This window comes from Lissotriton helveticus, chromosome 3_1 (assembly GCF_964261635.1).
Source record: "Lissotriton helveticus chromosome 3_1, aLisHel1.1, whole genome shotgun sequence".
NCBI classification, from domain to species: domain Eukaryota; kingdom Metazoa; phylum Chordata; class Amphibia; order Caudata; family Salamandridae; genus Lissotriton; species Lissotriton helveticus.
Window position 1 is genome coordinate 1,243,928,670 of NC_136061.1, and position 18,227 is coordinate 1,243,946,896.

The following is an 18,227-nucleotide window of genomic DNA, read 5'->3' on the forward strand; positions in this document are numbered from 1 at the left end:
AAGCATGTTTGTTGAACAATGCATTTGAATTAGCTATGCGCCATTGATTAGTTGCACTTCTTTCCACCTTCCTTCCTACGAGGTCCATCCTCTTACTTTCCTTGTCTGGAGGTGGTCCCACTGTAGTTAGTACATTTGCTCTTTTTCTTGCTGTTGAGGTAATGATCGAGTCAGCTGGCACTGATCCCCCGATGTATCTAGAGTCTTTAGAGGAGTGTTTATACTTCTTTCCTGCCCTTTGTGTTATAGCCTTGCATGTAGCAGGCTCTTTGAATGCCTCTTTCCACTGGTCTAATACACTTGGGAGCATTGGGAGGAATTGATTTCTAGATTGTATAGGCATCAGTGTCTCTAATAAAAAACAAGATTGTAGTTTTTCTTCCTCTAGCTGAACCCCATAAGTTTCTGCAGCTTTTTTTAATCACTTGATTGTACATGTCAATGTCATCTGGGGTTGATGGCCTTGATGAATATGATTCAACATCCTCCTCAGGTGATTTGGCGTCGAGATCTTGCCATTGGAGGTCTTGATTCTCCAAGATCGCCGATTCTGCATGTTTTTAGTCTTCCCCGAAGAAGAATGACTCCTCTTCTTCAATCAGTTCGTTTTTTTGGGCGGAATTGGTTCTTTGACAACCTTTTCGCCTTCCGTATTATTTTTTCCTGCGGTATCTTAAATTGCTTCAAGCTTTCGTCAGTCTTTTTTCTGTTGCACGATATTAGCCTTTTCGGCTTTGAGCCTCTTTCTCTTTATCTCAGCCGCTTATCTTTCGGCATCGAGAGTTTCAGCTTTCCATTTGCGGCTGTCGACGCCGAGCCGGTCATCTATGTTTGTTTGGGTCTCTCTTTCTTCGACGCTGAGGCTTCCTTTTCCAGACCGTCTTTCGACATCTTTGATTTTTCGAGGACCTTTGCCGTTCCGGAGTCCTTATCCAAGGATCCTGTGGCCTGTTTTTTAGGTTTTGCCTGGCGTAGCACTGCGCAGCAGTGTTCGCGCAGGCGAAATCTTATGTTTACCAGTACGGGGCTTTGTCCCGCCTCTCTCTTCCATTGGCTAGCTCCATAAATGGAGGCTAGCCATTGGAACAGAGATCTGTCCGTAATTGTGGCAGCAGATTTGTGGGCGTTCCGTCGATTTTTTCGCTCTCCGCCCCTTTAAGAACGTCATTGCAGCGGTGGCCGGTATTTTTTTTTTTTTACAGCATGTTTTTTTGTTATTTTCGTCCTGCCTTTTGCAGGAGTGGGCTGCGCTTTGTTTCCTGTCGTCTCTGTGTGCGTGGCTGTTGTCTTCGTGTCCTGTACCGTCGTATGGCTGTTCATAATTATACACTTCGTAAGGATACACTCAGAATGTACGTACCTTTATGTTTGTTGCCCGTCTTGTTCCAAAATGCCTGTGGAGAGAACCCAAGCCACTCCTCTCAAGCTTCTTTAAATGGTTGGACTTGCAGACTCGGTTCAATATGGAGCTGGTAAACACATTTTCAGCGCCACGTTGGCTTGCACTGTGGTCCTTTCTTCAAGTATGTTTTTCCCCGTGGTTCTGAGATGACAGAACAGCTCGTCCAGTGCACTTAATTCAAATGACAGGCTTAAAACAATGTGGAATGGGTTCAAAAGCATCGGAGCAACATCCCCAATCCAAACTGACAAATGTACAAAGTACAACAAACCCCATCCTCCACGGAAGCATGCGTAGCAGCAGGCCCTACGTCACAGGGAGCTTAGGATATCCATTTCCCGATGATTAGCAATCAAGAATGTCTTTTTTTAATTTTATTTAGAACCCCGCCATGGGACCAATGCTGTGCCAAATTCAAGTGTACGGTATGATCGTTATAGTGGACAAAATGCCAAGAAAACTTAAATAATTTTCGCAGGGAATGTTAAATAGTTATTCGTTGTATTTGATGACGGGGTTGCGTTTTGGGAGTTTTCAGAGTCCTAAACGAACTCGTGTTTTTAAGAGTCGTTTGTCACTTAATACAAAGCTCTTGTGTTGCCTGGTTCAAGTTATGGAGATGTCTGAGGTGTTAGTTGCATGGACTGCACACCAGGGGGCGCTCGCTCCTCTCGTCGCCCTGCCGCCTGTGGTTTCCTGTAACACGGCGAGGGAGGCTGCGTCCAGAGCAGTGATAAACCTCACATCAGCAGGAGCAGGGCAGCACGCGGAGCTCCAGCCCGGCCAGGAGTTACTGCTCACACACTGTTCGCATAGCAGCACCGCGGGATAAGCAGCAAACTTCACAAACAGCAATGGCGCAGACGGTCACTATAAACGGCCCCTCGCCCTGGGACTTTAGATTGGTGGGTGGCAAGGATTTCAGCACCCCTCTGACCATCTCCAGGGTAAGTTGTGATGGAAAGAAACGGCGAGTTCCTTTCTTTTGGAAGTGTATGCATTCTCGATTCAGTTATAGGTAGGTGCATACGTCGTTTAGGTTTCTATCTACCCTGTCATCCACCCATTAATGCACCCACCCCACACACCTGATCCATCCACACTGCTAAGTCATCCAGCCGTCCATCCATTGACTACATCCATCAATGCCATCTATCACCCACCCCACCGAGCCTTCCATCCCTCCGACTACCTCACCCTACAGAATCGCCCATCCATCCATTCATCCATCCATCTTTGTCCCCACTCCACCTCTACACACCGTTCTCTCAAGGTTTCTCCTTTCCGACTTCTATACTTCTAAAATGTAATGAAAGTCCCTGCATGCACTTAACAACCGAGATGGCGTGCTCTTTTAAAATGTGAAGTTGGTTATGCTGAAGTGTGGATTGAGAAGGATTGTCAGGCAGCGGCGTGGCTTTAGGTTCAGAATTCTGCAAAGCCACGTATTCTGCATGGCTTTTGATATATGCAGTTGGACACATGAATCACAGGGCACTCACTGGCGCGTGCGTTTGAGAGCCGGTGCAGCAACGTCGGGTGGGCACATGTGTCCAGGTGTTTAAAGTGTGCTGAGGAAGAAAGCGCGTGGTCTTCTGTGCTATTGAAGGTGTAGACACGTAGCCCTGTCTTTGAGAACACTCCAACTTTTTGGAATTGCTCGGGAGGCGTCACTATGTCACTTAGCTTCGCATCGACCCGGGTGAGCCGGTTCCCATAGTGCAAGAGATGGGGCACGTGGCTGCTCTATTTTGATTAGACTATGTGGTAGTCTTCAGATGCTGGCAGGGAACTAAGAGAACATGCCGGTGACCATGGCCAGCATGGCGGTGGAGATCTTGGCCTTCCTGCTGGCCCTGTCGGGCTGGGTGCTGGTCTGCTCCACGCTGCCCACCGACTACTGGAAGTGTGTGGCTGTGTGTGTGTGTGTGTGTGTGTGTGTGTGGCTGTGTGTGTGGCTCTGCGTGTGGCTCTGTATGTATGTGTGTGGGACTCTGTGTGGGTATGTGTGTTTGTGTGTGGCATTTGCGAGAGATTAAGCTATTGGCATTGTAAATGACAGTGCCATTTATTTATCTATTTTCAAAACCAACACAAATAAAAATGTTGTCATTTACAATGCCAATAGCTCTAACTTTTTCAAAGGCGAGACCGTTTCATTGTAAATGCTTGTGTTTGGATGCAGCTGGGGTTGCCGAATGCTTCGACACCGAGGATCCCTTTGTAGGTGTCAAGTCTGATTTTCAAGACTTCTAGTTTTTTCAAAGTCGACGACTCTTACCTCCTCAAAGTCTTCTTCTCTACCTTCACGACCAAAACATCTGTCCTAGTCGCCTTCTGGCCCTTTGGCGACATTATCTTCCTCCTCACTGGAGAGGCCCAGGTCTCGCAGCGATGGCGGTGGTCCTTGGCCTTGCATGTTATAGTTGGCGCGGCGCTGCCTTTCTCTCACGCTCAATGTCTTCGGGGTGAAGAGGGAGCATGCGTTACGGTCGTCGCACTGAAGGTGCAGCGGCAGGCGCAGGTTGCAGACTGGGTGCTGATCCTTCTGAGCGTAATTGTGGTGGCAAATTAAAAAACTTGAACGGCGTCTTGTCCATTACTGGGTTCTTGGAGCACCTTGCATGCACAATCTCCGTTCGTCTAAGATCTTGTTTTCTCCCATCATCGAACTGCGGTCGTCTTTGAGAGTTGAAAGTGGAAGACACCGTCCTACCGATGTTTCTTTCATTTTTCCTTGATTCTTCTCTCCAATCTTTGGAGCTCCTTCTGTATTAATCCAGACCCAGCAGCAGAAAAAAAGAATCTGAAGATGGCTACCAAAGGTGGGAGTTTCCGGAGGAAGCCAGTCGACGTCACAGAAGAGCACCAAATGGTACTATGTCGACGCCCACCAATAACAACAACAAAAAAAAGGAAAAGAAAAAAGAAGAAATACTACAATTCCGGACCCAACCACTAGATGGTGGAATAAAGCACAGCATAGTGAATCCAGAAAAGATTCACGCTGCAAAACAGCAATTCTCATACAAAACGTGGCATCAGCCAATCAAACAAGCACTGAAGCACAACTCCAAATGAGAATACAAGCAACAGAACGTGGTCAGATTTTCTTCAGGGAAGAGTGCTGCTAGCACTTCCTATCCTACCATCCATATAGATACCAGCAACCTAATTAGTTGCTTTTTGACGAGGTTCACATATGTGACTCAGGGTAGCCAAAAAGAGGTGATGGTAAAAAAAATGACAAGAAAATACCACTTTGACCCCAAATTTTAACTCGAAATAAGCAGAGAAAATAATTTAATGGAACATTGTTTGCAACACTTTAAGAGGTGAAAGAGTCAAGGTGTCTCATTTGAATGACACATTTTAACAACAATAATTAACTTTCTATATTGTTGTAGCTAGTAGTATATTTACGAAAGAAAAACTGTCAAAAATGTTTTAAAATATACTCCCTGCAAACATAGGAGGACTGTCACTGGAGCACTGTCACTGGAGCACGGCCAGTGCAACCTCTCAACTGTTGCAGAAAGTATGTGGGATTTTTAAATGAACCCCATGGACTGAAAATAACAAAGGGAGGAATGCAGATGGACAGAAAATGGCTACAGTTCCTCAAACTAGTCAGTACCACAAAGCTGACAATTGTGGTCATGTTACTTACAGTGTGTGTATCGAACATCAAGGCATGTGGACAACTCTTTGAGCCATACCAGAAAGGGGAACTTCAAGTTCGGAGATTTGTATAGCGCACTACTCACCCAGAGGGTCTCAAGGCGCTTGAGGGAGGGGGGGGGGGGGGGGGGGGGGGGTGCATTACTTATCGAATATCCAAGTTTTTAGTTGCTTTCTGAAGGAGAGGTGGTTCTGTGTAAGGCGGAGGTGGGTGGGGAGAGAATTCCAGGTTTTTGCCGCTAAGTAGGAGAAGGATCTACCCCCCATGGTGGATTTATGGATGCGCGGAATATCGGCGAGGGCTTGATTGGACGATCGAAGATGGCGGGTGGGGGTGTAGGACAGTCGTGTGTTGAGGCATTCGGGTCCTAGTTTGTAAAGGGCTTTGTGTGCGTGGGTGAGGAGACGAAACGTTATTCTCTTGTTGACGGGAAGCCAGTGGAGGTCTTTCAGGTGATCAGAAATGTGAGCTTGGCGGGGGATGTCTAGGATGAGTCTGGCTGAGGCGTTTTGGATGCGTTGGAGTTTTTTTTTTGTAGTTTGGCTGTGGTTCCGGCGTAAAGGGTATTTCCGTAGTCCAGGCGGCTTGTGACCAGTGCGTGGGTGACCGTCTTTCTTGTTTCGGTGGGGATCCAACGGAAGATTTTTTTGAGCATGCGTAGGATGTTGAAGCATGATGAAGAGACGGCGTTGACTTGTCTGGTCATCGAGAGGGAGGAGTCCAGTAGGAAGCCCAGGTTACGTGCGTGATCCGTGGGTATGGGTGCGTTTCCCAGGGCCGGTGGCCACCATGAGTCGTCCCAGGCAGAGGGGGATGAGCCAAGGATGAGAACTTTTGTCTTGTCCGAGTTTAGTTTTAAACGGCTGTTCTTCATCCACTCGGCTACTTCGTTCATTCCGTCGTGTAAGTTGGTTTTGGCGGTGTTTGGTGAGTGAAAGGATCAGCTGGGTGTCGTCTGCGTAGGAGATGATGTTGAGGTTATGTTGGCGCGCGATGGATGCGAGGGGACTCATGTATACGTTGAAGAGGGTGGGACTGAGTGATGAACCTTGTGGTACGCCGCAGATTACTTCGGTGGCCTCTGATTTGAAAGGGGGGAGGCGGACTCTTTGTGTTCTTCCGGCGAGGAACGAGATGATCCAGTCTAATGCTTTTTCTTGTATACCGATGTTGTTGAGGCGTTGTATGAGGGTGCTATGACAGACTGTGTCAAAGGCTGCGGAGAGGTCAAGTAGGATGAGGGCGGCTGTTTCTCCGTTGTCCAGTAGAGTTCGAATGTCGTCTGTTGCTGCGATGAGGGCGGTCTCGGTGCTGTGTTTGGCTCGGAAGCCGGACTGAGATGGGTCGAGGGATTTGTTGGATTCAAGGAAGGCGGCGAGCTGATTGACGGCCTTCTCAATGACTTTGGCAGGAAAAGGGAGGAGCGAGATGGGGCGGTAGTTCTTAAGTTCAGTGGGGTCTGCTGTGGGTTTCTTCAGAAGGGCGCTGAGTTCGGCATGTTTCCAGCTTTCCGGGAAGGTGGCGGAGTTGAAGGAGCAGTTGATGACGTCGCGGAGATGGGGTGCGATAATGGAGTCTGCTTTGTTGAAAATGTGGTGGGGACATGGGTCGGTTGGCGATCCTGAGTGGATGGAGTTCATCAGGCGGATGGTGTCTTCAGTGGTGATTGGGTTCCAGGCGCTAAGGTTATTAGAGTGTGGTTTTGGTTCGGAGGTGGGTGGAGTGGATAGGTCTTCGAACTGGTTTTCGAAGCTGTTATGTATGTCAATGATTTTGTTGTGGAAGAATGATGAAAGAGTCGCAAAGGTGTTGGGAGGGAGTGATGTCGTTGTTGCCGGCGGTGGGGTTGGTAAATTCTTTGACGATGTTGAATAGTTCCTTGCTGTTTTGGGCGTTATCAAGTCGATCCTTGAATGTTGATTTCTTGGTGGATCGGATCAGCTGGTGGTGTTTGCGGGTGGCGTTCTTGAAGGTGGCCAGGTTGTCCGTGGTTGGGTTTTTTCTCCAGGCTTTCTCGAGGGTACGGCAGAGCTTCTTGGATTTCTTAAGGTCATCGTTGCACCAGGGGGCTTTTTGGCTTTCTTGTTTGATTTGATGTTTTTTCAAGGGTGCTAGTTCGTCGGCGCTGTGGGTGATCCATTGTGTGAGGTTGGTGGCTGCTTGGTTTGGGTCCGATGATATGGCAGGGGGGTTTTGGTGAAGCGAAGTGAAGAGGTGGTCGGTGGTAACTTTGTTCCAGTTTCTTCGGGGAATAGGTTGTAGGAGGTTGAGGGTCATGGTTTTTTTGTAGTTGAAGTGAACGCAGCTGTGGTCCGTCCAATGGAGAGCTGTGGTGTGATCGAAGGAGATGTGCTTGCTGGAGGTGAAGATTGGGTCGAGCGTGTGTCCAGCATAGTGGGTGGGGGTATTGACAAGTTGTTCGAGTCCGAGGTTGGCCAGGAGGGTGGTGGTGTTACGGTCGTTTGTCTTTTCCAGGTGGAAGTTGAGGTCTCCCAGTAGAATGTAGTTCTCGGAGGGGAGGGCATGTGGGGTGATGAAGTAAACGATGTCATCGCTGAATTGTGTGCGGGGTCCTGGTGGCCTGTAGATGAGGGTGCCTCTGAGTGTGGTCTTGGGGTCGGTGTGGATCTGGAAGTGAAGGTGTTCGGCGGCTGTGAGGTTATCGTCGGAACTGGTCGTGATGCGGATGGTGTTCTTATGGACAATGGCGATTCCTCCTCCTGTTTGGTTGGTGCGGTCCTTTCGGATGATTTTGTAGCCGTCTGGGATGGCTATGGCGATGTCGGGCGCTGATGAGGCGTTCATCCAGGTTTCTGTAAGGAAGGCGACGTCCGGCGATGTAGTGTCGAGTAGGTTCCAGAGTTCGATGGAGTGTCTGTGGACCGAGCGGGTGTTGAGCAGGAAGCACTTTAGGTGGTTAGTGTCGGAGCTCTGTTTGGAGATTGTGGATTTGGTGTGGGTCTTGGTGCAGTCTAACTTGCAGGAGTGGCAGGCGAAGGGTCCATGAGTAAGTCCTGGGGTAGCTTGGTAGCAGTCTTGGAGACGGCCGGGGTTGAGTGCTGAGAGGGTTGCGGCGTCATATGTTATGCGGGTGGAATGGGAATCGCGAGGACCAGGGGGTCTGGCGCTGGGCGAGGTCCAGGCGCGGACGGGTGTAGACGGGCTTACCTTTGGCGCACCTTCGGCGCGCATGGGGCGCGACCGCTGCGCGTGAACGCTGCACGCAAATCTGTCATATGTGGATAGTGGAGGGGGAAGGGGCGAGGGAGGAGCAGCTGGGAGGCAGGAGCGGGGTGGAGAGCCGGGCAGGGATGTACAACAACAAACAACAAAATGGATGGCTGCGAGCCAAAAGCGAAAGAGGATTGGGGCATAAACTTTAAAACGCAATCAAATTGGCAATGGCACCGGCACAATCAGTCACAGGAGATATAGTTAGGCAAAGGCAGCACAGCACAGTACAATGATCGTCAAAGCGCACTATCGCAGTATACCGCTATTATACAAATATAATGAGCAGTCAGGCACTCTTAATTTCGTGAGCAATGCGAGCTAGCAAGTATTAATCTGGCAGTCTGGCGCTACGATACCAATCAGCAGGGAGCTAGGAGCAGCGTGAGGAGCGACCGCTTCTGATCAGATCAGGACTTCAAAATTAAACTGGGGCACAGAGAGCACTTCATGGGGGAGGAGGGGGGGGGAGGGGGTGGGAGAACGAGCATGAAAAAGTAGCACTCTAGCATTCATACAACTAAATGTAAACAAATATGACTATTTACAGTACAGAGGTGAAACATGCAATATATTAACTATGCTCCAAAGAAGATGCAAGTCAAGCAGAGTTCTAATGAAAATAAAATACCTGTTGCTGAGAATTGTAATCGAAGAGGCCCACAGTGGCGGCAGCTGAATCCACAGACACTTGGTTTCCAGAGTAATCAAACTGTAACGGTTCCATTCCAACATGTTCCATGTGGTCCATTTGGACGTTCTGGGATTCCATGCTGGAAAAATCTTCCACAGCCTTCACACCATTATTGCTGCTCATCTGAGGGAGGCCCTCTGATCCATTCTGGTTTGCACCCAACAGATCCACTTCGTTAGAGTTCTGACAATTACCAGGAGTACGGCTGAGAAAAGAAATTGTGAAAAATAGGTTTGCATAATCAAATATTTCAATCAGGCTGTACGTTTACTTTTCGTAACAAGTCACACTGTGAGCCATTGCCCAGAACACTGTCTAAAATATCACTTCAATCAATTTACACATTTAAATAGCACACTAACGGGCTAAATCATGGCAGGAACTTCTGTCGATTGCACGTGAAAAGAGATCTAGATCTATTAACATTTGAAGCATACAACCAAATTGTCAGTAAAAATAAAATTAAGGTTAAGCCAACCAACAATTTATGCTACCAAAAATGTGCGTAATTAGTGCTAGTTTTAGGGAAGATGACTACATTAGTCATAATGCAATTGCATAAAAGACATCTGTTGGCAACAAAGGAGCAGCTAAGTGGCTCAGAGTCTCTCGCATGCTTTTAATAAAAAAATAAAAATCTAAGTTTTAAATAGCGCAAACTTGACCCGAAGGTATCCAAGAGCTTTACATGAGCACCAGATGCGTTACAGACGGACACACTTTTTGTTGGCCACAGGGAGATTATGTGATTTGCTCAGAATCACAGGATGTTGAGCGTCCCCGCAGAGACTCGAACCCAGTTCCTCAGGTTCGAGATCGACTGCTCTAGCTGTAAGGCCACATCCTCTCCCCAAGTTATCTTCCCAAGATACAAACATGTTCACTAATGCAGAGCATCAGAAAAATAATGCAATTCTTTAACAGATCTTGCTAAAATCACAAAACACAAGACTGAATCAGATATCATGTAATCAGTGACCTATTTTTTATTTTCTTGTCACTCACTTCTGCAATGTAAAAGAATTAAAGGTATCTTGCAGTGATCGGAAGACAAAGGATCTTTTACACAATTAGCACTAGGAAATCACTCTAACATTATTACTAACTGCCAACCAAAATAGATGTCAATATGCAACGTAGAATGTGGAAGGGGGCTAAGAATCAGCAAGAAATGAAGACCTTGATGGACGATTTGCCAACCAACTGGAAAACATTTCCAATTTGGCTGTTTAGCACCACTTTGAGGGTCAGCTGACAACTCTCTAATTCCACCCAATGCCTGGTAAGGATGAAGGTGACAGATCCATTACCAAAGGTATGCCAATTGTTTTAGCCATATACTTGAGTAGTAATAAAAATGTAACATGAAGCGCACATCTCAAATACCTGGCTACCAAATGGCAACAGGTCACCAAGATCAACAGAAAAATAGCAAAGTTTCCAGCAAACTCATCTATACACATGGTATGCTACAAAGGTTTTTAACAGTCTCAAACTCATTTTATTTTTACCTTTACCAACATAAATCAATGGAAATTTCAGAACCATATGAAAAGGCCATCCACGTGAAGAAAGTGCTTCTGATCCTTGACAATGGTAGGGGGTCAATTTTTTGTTGAAAAAAAGAATCACTTAAAGGTTACAGTGAACAAAGCCAGAAGGAAGAACACTAGCATTTACAGAAAGGTAAGTTATAAACTTTGTAAAATAATGGTAAGGGAAAGGTAGCGTACACAATCATGTATAACACAAGGAGCATCGTAAGAAGCATATTCGGACAGTCACTGTTCCCTGCAATTCTAAGTCAAATGGCTAAGTGATTACTTTATGCGCCGTCACTAAAAGTCTACCTTTATTTTTTTTTACTTGAAAGGGCTTAGGGCCCGCCCCTTCCTGCTCCTCGTTGGTCAGCGGGTTCACTTCCTCTACAGGAGTTTGTCCCTTCAATGCAGTATGAACCAAGTACTGATTCAATTCTTTATAGAAGTTCTTGCGCTGCTCATGCTTGGACTGAGGTACTGTTTAATTGCTTCCTTTCTTCGTCACTTCCCCGTTTCCCTCCCACTCCCATTGTTACTGTCCTATCATCTTCTTGTTTGAACTCCCTCTCACGTTGCCTGCCCCATGTCCCTGCAGACAACTCCCTCCCGTTGTCACTGTAGGCCCCACCCACCATAAGAAAAAAAGGCGCAATGAGACTGCCCTACTCGCATCAAAATGGCAAGCTTGAGGTCCATTGGGCACAGAGAAGTCAATATTGGCTACATTCATTACGTTTTCCAAGGTGTGTGGGTTTCTTGCACATTGGGAATATGATTATTTGAGACAGGAGGCTGTGCTTTATGAAGTTACCTTTGAATATTTAGGAGAGAAGGTGTTCTAGTATGGGGAGGATTCTATGTTAATGACAAAACGGGGGGGGCATTTTGGGGGTGCTAGGAGCAACCGTGCATCTGACTAGTTACTGCATTTAATTTCATGTGCTAAAGGGTGTATTGGCTAACAATGGCAATTGTTTCTATAATGCACCCTACCATAGTATACCAACTTCACAGTGCTGCAAAAGACCGGAACCCTTGTTGCACAGTGTGGGCTCTGGGGGGTTGGCATCAAAAGGGGCAGGTTGTTAGAATAGCTCCTTATGCAGCGGCAGGATTAGGTGCCACTTTCATGGCGCAGTACAGCCAGCAAGGTGTCCCTCTAGAAGTCAACACATGGCACCAGGAGTGACTGACCGGGTGAACTGATGGGTGTCAGCCTGGTGCACAGTAGAGCGTTTTTAAGCTCATGTATACTCCCATCTACAGCTGTAACCTTGCATACAAAATGACCAAAACAGAACAAAAATAATTAACCTGGACCACTCTACTGCCAACTACCTTGGCAGGACCTCTGCCTCTTTCTAACCTCCAAGTACATAAAAAAGTGATGGATGGAATTAATGTCAGTCACTGATCAATACTCAGGCCGCATTCCAATCCATAGTTATTTTGCACAACATGCTACCATGGTTTGACCAAGCTATATGCAATTCAGTCTTGACCCTGATCCAATGGTAACAGTCCAGTCCAAACTGCCAAGCCCCTCCCTGAACAGGAACACAAGCAACACATGACAGATTTCACCCAAGTTATGGCCTCATCATCCAGGTACAGCTTGGGTCCAGTGACAGTGTTATTGGGGCATACATCTGGGCATACCCATCCCACTTACGGCAAAGTACACAAAAAAAGTGATGGAGGGAATGCTTGAATTAATCTCAGCCACTGGAAATTACTTGGGCCCCATTCCACCAATCTTTCTTCCGCTCTGCCCCCCCCCCCCCCCCCACCCCCCAACCACGGCCAGGCGCACACACCACAGTACAATGGAGAAGCATGCATTCTTTAATTGCAATCAGATCTCCTAATGTTTCAAATAAAGAATTCTGAAAGGGTGCACCAAGACAAGCTCCACCCAGGTCTTGCTTTCCAGCTGTATAAAAAGCACCAGGTTGCTTGTATAGCTCTAAATACTTTAAGCACTGCCAAAGGTTCTGAGGCGTAGAAAGGTAACTCGCTTTGCCCAGGATCACACAGTGCTGTCAAATGGCAGACCTGGGATTAGACGCCAGTCCTGCAATGGCATTGTAGTCCTTAGTAGCACATTTCCGCCATAACACAAGAACATGTTGCAGCTAATACAGTTAAAAAAAGAAAACCGTGCACAAAATATTTAAACAATGATCAGGTATCGCCTCTTTCCTGGAGACGGACAGATGTAATGAGCAAATCTTCAATTGCAGAACTGCAGTTGTTTGGCCTAGAGAGATTCCTGGATAGCTTACCATTCACTCTCACTGGCGTTAGCACAAACAATCAACGCCAAAGCCAATAGGCATCACCTATGCGAGATCTATTTATTTGCTTTGTCAATGTTTAAAAAAAATAATAATAATTTGAATTGTTGCAGTGCACATTGGCTGGAAGTATAAATTAGTGGTCTTTCAACTTCTTCATGCTGCGCGCCCCCTCCCTTTTAAAAATAAAATAAAATGCTCAATTTTCTGAAATACACATTTAAACCTTGCAGTTAAGCTCCGTTACCCCTTTTTAGGTCTCGCTGAGGGAATCAGCGCCTGCGCTGCTCGCTTTCGAGATGTATTGTCATCGGTTTTGCTTCAGAAGCAGGGTGGAAGCTCCACCCATGCTTTTCATTGGCACGCATCAAAAACGCTCGCTTTTGATTGCAAGGGAGGCATGTTTGTTCCTTCCCTGTCTCCTGTTTGCCGCGCCTGCCCGGACTGGAGACTGTGCACATGCACAGCTTTTCTTTTGCTCGTGGCGTCTCTTCCGTCTTGGTGTGCACCTGCGCCACACTGACTTGTTACTAACCGACATGAGGTGCGGAAGATGACGTTAGACCGCACAAATCTGATCCCGCGGCTCCAAAACATGGTGGCTCGCAACATGGAGATTGTCAGCAATAAGATCTACTGGTTGGACCTGTCTCAGAAAAAAACTATACAGGTGAGTTTTGATTGGACCGCGAATCGGAAGTGTTTGTGTTTAGGCGTAATGTAACTGCGTCATCTGCTTTAGCCAGTGGAGGAAAACTGTAATTTGCTTTTTATTAATTCTACCCCGTTCACTCTTGATACCACAGTGCCTTCCTAGACAAAGCCAACAACTTCTCACACCACTACACTGTGATCGAGCATGAAATCCAAGCGTACAACGGCATCGCCGTGGACTGGATACACAGCAACATGTTCTGTCTCTCTCCCATCCAGAGTGTCTCTGCACCTTTCCAGCCCAGGATGTCTTTCAATATGCTCTGAGTGCAGGCCACCTTTTATGTTGATTTTACTCCATTCTACCAAAGCGGGTTTCCTGCATCGCAAAGAAGACTGCCTTAGATCCTCTTCAATACACCACCTTTCCTTCACATATTCTCATATATTGGGCCTTCCCCACCACTGTTGATTTTAGTTATCGTAGTTTGGATGTTCTGTCCTGCAATATTTTTGTTTTTTATGTTGTCAAAAATACCATTATTTATTTGGTCAGCATCCCTCTGGCTCTCCCATCGCACATTCTTGGAGGCATAAGCTTTTTGCAAGTTAATGTTTTAAAACTAGTGAGGCTTGTCATCGGTTTTCTTTTGGAAGTGAGGTGGAAGCTCCGCCTCTGCTTTTCATTGGTGCGCGTCACACTTTATGTTAAACACGCGCCTTTGATTTGAAGAGAGGCTTTTTGTTCCCCTCCCTGTCTCCTTTCTGGCTCGCCCACCCGGACTGTTGGCTTTCAGACCAAGGACTGGATATGGTGCCTGCGCACGGCACCAGTCAGTGCAAGCACGAGCAGTGGCTCTCACTGTTAGCTTTCAGTCCCCGGACTGGATATTGTGCTCGTGCACAGCACCAGTCAGCACTTTTCACCATATAAACCAACTGAGGCACAAGGAAAGCATGATTTGCCCACGATACCTCAGTTAGTCAGGTGCAGAAGCTAAACTTGAACTGCGAAAGAGCTGCCAAACCGATAAAATATCAGAAATGTGCTAATTAGTTGCTGAAAACCTAACTGGGCTACTAATTTTGCAGGCATTGGCTCAATTGGACAAGCACGTGCCCACCTCACTTATCGCCCTCGCATGACTGTACCTAGTACTGCTCTCGCCTGATTGTGCAGAGACGTCACTGCGCCCCGCGTCCTGTGGCGGCAGCAGAGGTGTGCGAACCAACAAACCGGGAGCCAAGCCAGACCCGAGCTGACAGTCGGCTCTGGCTTGAAGTGCCCATGCACGAGCCGAGCTTTGAGCAGATTAGGCATAAAAAGCATGTAATGACTGTCATATTACCTTAACAGGTGTGGCGTTTCACCTTAGTATATCAAGTTACAGGACTTCGTAGAGGGGCATGCTTTATAATAAGTGGTTGTTTTTAAGCATGCACTGAGAAATACTACTGCCCATGCCTTGTTGACAATCGTTTTGGTAAACTAATCGGTAAAACATGGTCACGTGTACCCTACATGCAACGCCACTGGAGTTATGCGACAGGAGAGGGTCCAATTATGATGCAGGAAAATGTAAATTATGGGGCGCATTACAGCACATTTTTTGACGGTATTATGCCCGAATGCTCAACTTCATTAGCAACAGCCTAACTCTTTCTGTTTCAAGTCTATTTTATTTTGAACACAGCGATAAGCCTACAACCTCGTATCGAGGCCGGCCGCGTAAGATGCAGGTCTTTGAGTGTGGCGCCAGAGCGGCCGGGGGAACAAACTAACACAGCGCCTTGCCTACAACCCTCTCAGGAGGGCCGGCCGCATGGCTTGCAGATGTAGTGTTGAAGCTTCTAGCGGCAGGCAGGAGGGTATCCGCGTTAGTAAGTAGGATATGTAAAGGGCAGATAGCCCGCCCGTCTCTAACTGCCCAACGGGGCGTAACCGTCTCAGAGAGAAGCAAGTGCCATAGTGGCAAGGAGGAAAAAAGAGAGTAGGAAAGACAGAGAATCCTAAGTGGGGACATGGAGGGGGGGGGACAGAATGGCAGGTACAGGCGGTATGGTGAAGGGCAGCTGGTGCGGGGGCGTGTGTGTCTGTAATCGCAGTTGCGTTGCGCATGGAGGTCAAGGATGCAGCCTGGCCGGATCTCTAGGGACAAGCGCGTCTTCAAAGAGGTGCAGAGTGCGGAGCCTAGTGGGCATGTATCGCGCATACTCTATAGAGCAGAGGTGTCGCACTAAAGGGTCCCATACCGCCTTGTAGCGCGTAGCCTGCGCCTGTAGCCGCGCTGTAAGGAGCTCCATCGCAAGGACCTGCCACAGGCGCACAAACCAAGAAGCTATGGGTGGCGCCTCCATTCGCTTCCAGTACAATGCAATGAGCTGCTTGGCGGCACCCAGCATTTGGAGCGTGAGGATCCAGTCGCCGCGGGTAAGCGCCTTGAGCGCGGTAGGGTATATGCCAAGCAAGATCGTGTTTACTTCTTCAGCCTAACTCTTTAATGGAATAGCAGCCAACTGAAAGGTGACATGTCGATTTTTGCAAGGGGACTTTCACTGCACAATATCTGCTGCTCGCTGAGTTTTTATGCCTGCCACGTCCTGCACCACCCTCCGTGGTCTAAGGCAGCTCACGTCACCACCAGGGACGTCTTGCTTCCTTCCCCAAGGCCAATGTCCTTCATTATATCACCCTATGCAGCCTTCCTTCCTGCCCAAAGGGGAAATGAATATGCTGCTTACCAGTATGCATCTGTTCTTGGCATGTAGGGCTGCTGACATTCATATTTATAGCATAGATCGCCGCCTAGTGTTGGGTCCGGATGATTGCACATTGTTGTCCAGGAAGAGTCTTCGAAGTATCACGAGATAGGTGGCTCCTCCCCTGGACTACAGTGCGCATGGGCATCACTCCATCCCCAGATTGTTTTTAGCCATTGTGGCGAAGATGGAGTGTAACAGTGTGAGCGATGACCATGCTAAGAATAAGTGTAAAGTCTGCAGCCGCTACAGGCGCCGGGGAGGAGGGTGGGCGATATGAATGTCAGGAGCCCTACATGCCAAGAACAGTTGCATACTGGTAAGTAGCATATTCAGTTCGAGGCATGTGGGCTGCTGAATTCATATCTATAGCATAGAATATATAGCAGTCCCTCCATTAGCAGCGGCCGCCTGTGCCAGCTGCAGACGTTTGAAAAAGTGTCTTTAGAACAGCCTGCCCTACAGCTGCTTGGAGTGCACATCTACACAGTAGTGTTTTGAAAATGTGTCAGATTGCATTTGTAAAGATGTAACAGATAACAAATGATGTTGTGCGTGGACGCGGCCAGCGGGTCAATGTGGTGGTCCACGCAATAAATGGCAAACCGCTTCCATTTGGCTGCGTAGCATGCTCTGGTGGTGGGCTTCTTTGCCTCCCGTATGATATCCATGCAGGCAGGAGGTAAGTTGAGGTAGCCAAACTCTAAGACCTCGGGAGCCAGATCGCCAGGTTGAGCTGTTGCGGATCTGGGTGCTGAATGTCGCCATGGCTCTGCGTCAAAAGTCTGGGTGTGAGGTGCAGCCTTTGATGCGGTATCACGGAAAGTTCTAGAAACGTGGTGTAGCATGGTTGGCGGGCCCCGTTGGAGCAACCAGGATGAGCGTCATCGAGTGTTGCTTTAGCTTTCGTGCCACCAGCGGTATTAGAGGTGCTGGGGGAAAAGCGTACGCAAATTTGCCTGACCAGTTCATCCATATCGCATTGCCCTGCGACTGTGGGTGCGGGAACCTGGTGGCAAAGCTTTGGCATTTTCCCGAGTGGCGAACAGGTCTATCTCTGGATGACCCCATTGCTGGAAGTACGGGCGGAGTACTGATGGATGTATCTCCCACTCGTGCATTTGGTGGCTGTACCTGCTGAGCAGATCCGCCATCCGATTGTCCTTGCCTGGGAGGTGTTCCGCCATGAGGAAGATGTTCCTGTGAATGGCCCACTTCCACATGCTCTGAGCCAGATGAGAACTGTGGAGAGTGTGTACCTCCCTGCTTCTGAATGTAGTACATGGCCGTCATGTTGTCCGTCCGGATCAACACGACCTTGTTGCACAGATGTACCTTGAATGCCTTCATTGCCATGAAGATCGCCATCAGCTCTAGGTGGTTGATATGCATCTTCTTTTGCTGCGTTGTCCATAGTCCCTGCACTGTGTAGTGGAGTACATGAGCTCCCCAACCCTGGAGAGACGCGTTCGTCGTTAGAATGATCTGTGGCAGAGGCTCCTGGAACGGTCGGCCCTTGCAAAGGTTGTGTGGATTCCACCAATGCAGAGAGTTGTATGCACGACCGGTCATCAACACTAGGTCTTTCAACTGTCCGTGAGCCTGATTCCACTGACGTGCTAAGCACTCTTGAAGCGGACGCATATGTAGTCTGGCATGCGGGACTATGAAGATGCAGGAGGCCATCATGCCTATCAACTGCATGAACACTCGTGCTGGAAGCGAGTGTTGCGGTTTGAATTTTTGTATCAACAATTGAATGCTGTTGATCCTCACAGAATTTGGCTGCGCTGTGGCCGCCAAAGTGTTTATAGTCGCGCCCAGATATTGCCGCACATGGGCGGGCTGAAGGTGTGACTTCAGATAATTCAGTGAGAACCCCAGATCGTGAAGAAGGTGAATGGTGTGGGACATGTTGGCAGCGCACTGGTGGGCCGACTGTGCTTGGACAAGCCAGTCGTCCAGA

The 18,227-nt window shown here is 47.9% G+C and overlaps 1 protein-coding gene across 12 annotated transcripts in view; it reads right to left on the bottom strand.

Annotated features, from left to right (window-relative positions):
- The window catches only part of PUM1 (pumilio RNA binding family member 1), a 993,892-nt gene that overhangs the window by 544,073 nt on the left and 431,592 nt on the right, over nucleotides 1–18,227 (bottom strand). For all 12 annotated transcript variants that reach the window (XM_078681891.1, XM_078681883.1, XM_078681895.1 and 9 more), the window contains one exon: nucleotides 8,947–9,214. In XM_078681891.1, the coding sequence (XP_078538017.1) occupies nucleotides 8,947–9,214 (268 nt within the window). The remainder of the gene's footprint in view (nucleotides 1–8,946; nucleotides 9,215–18,227) is intronic.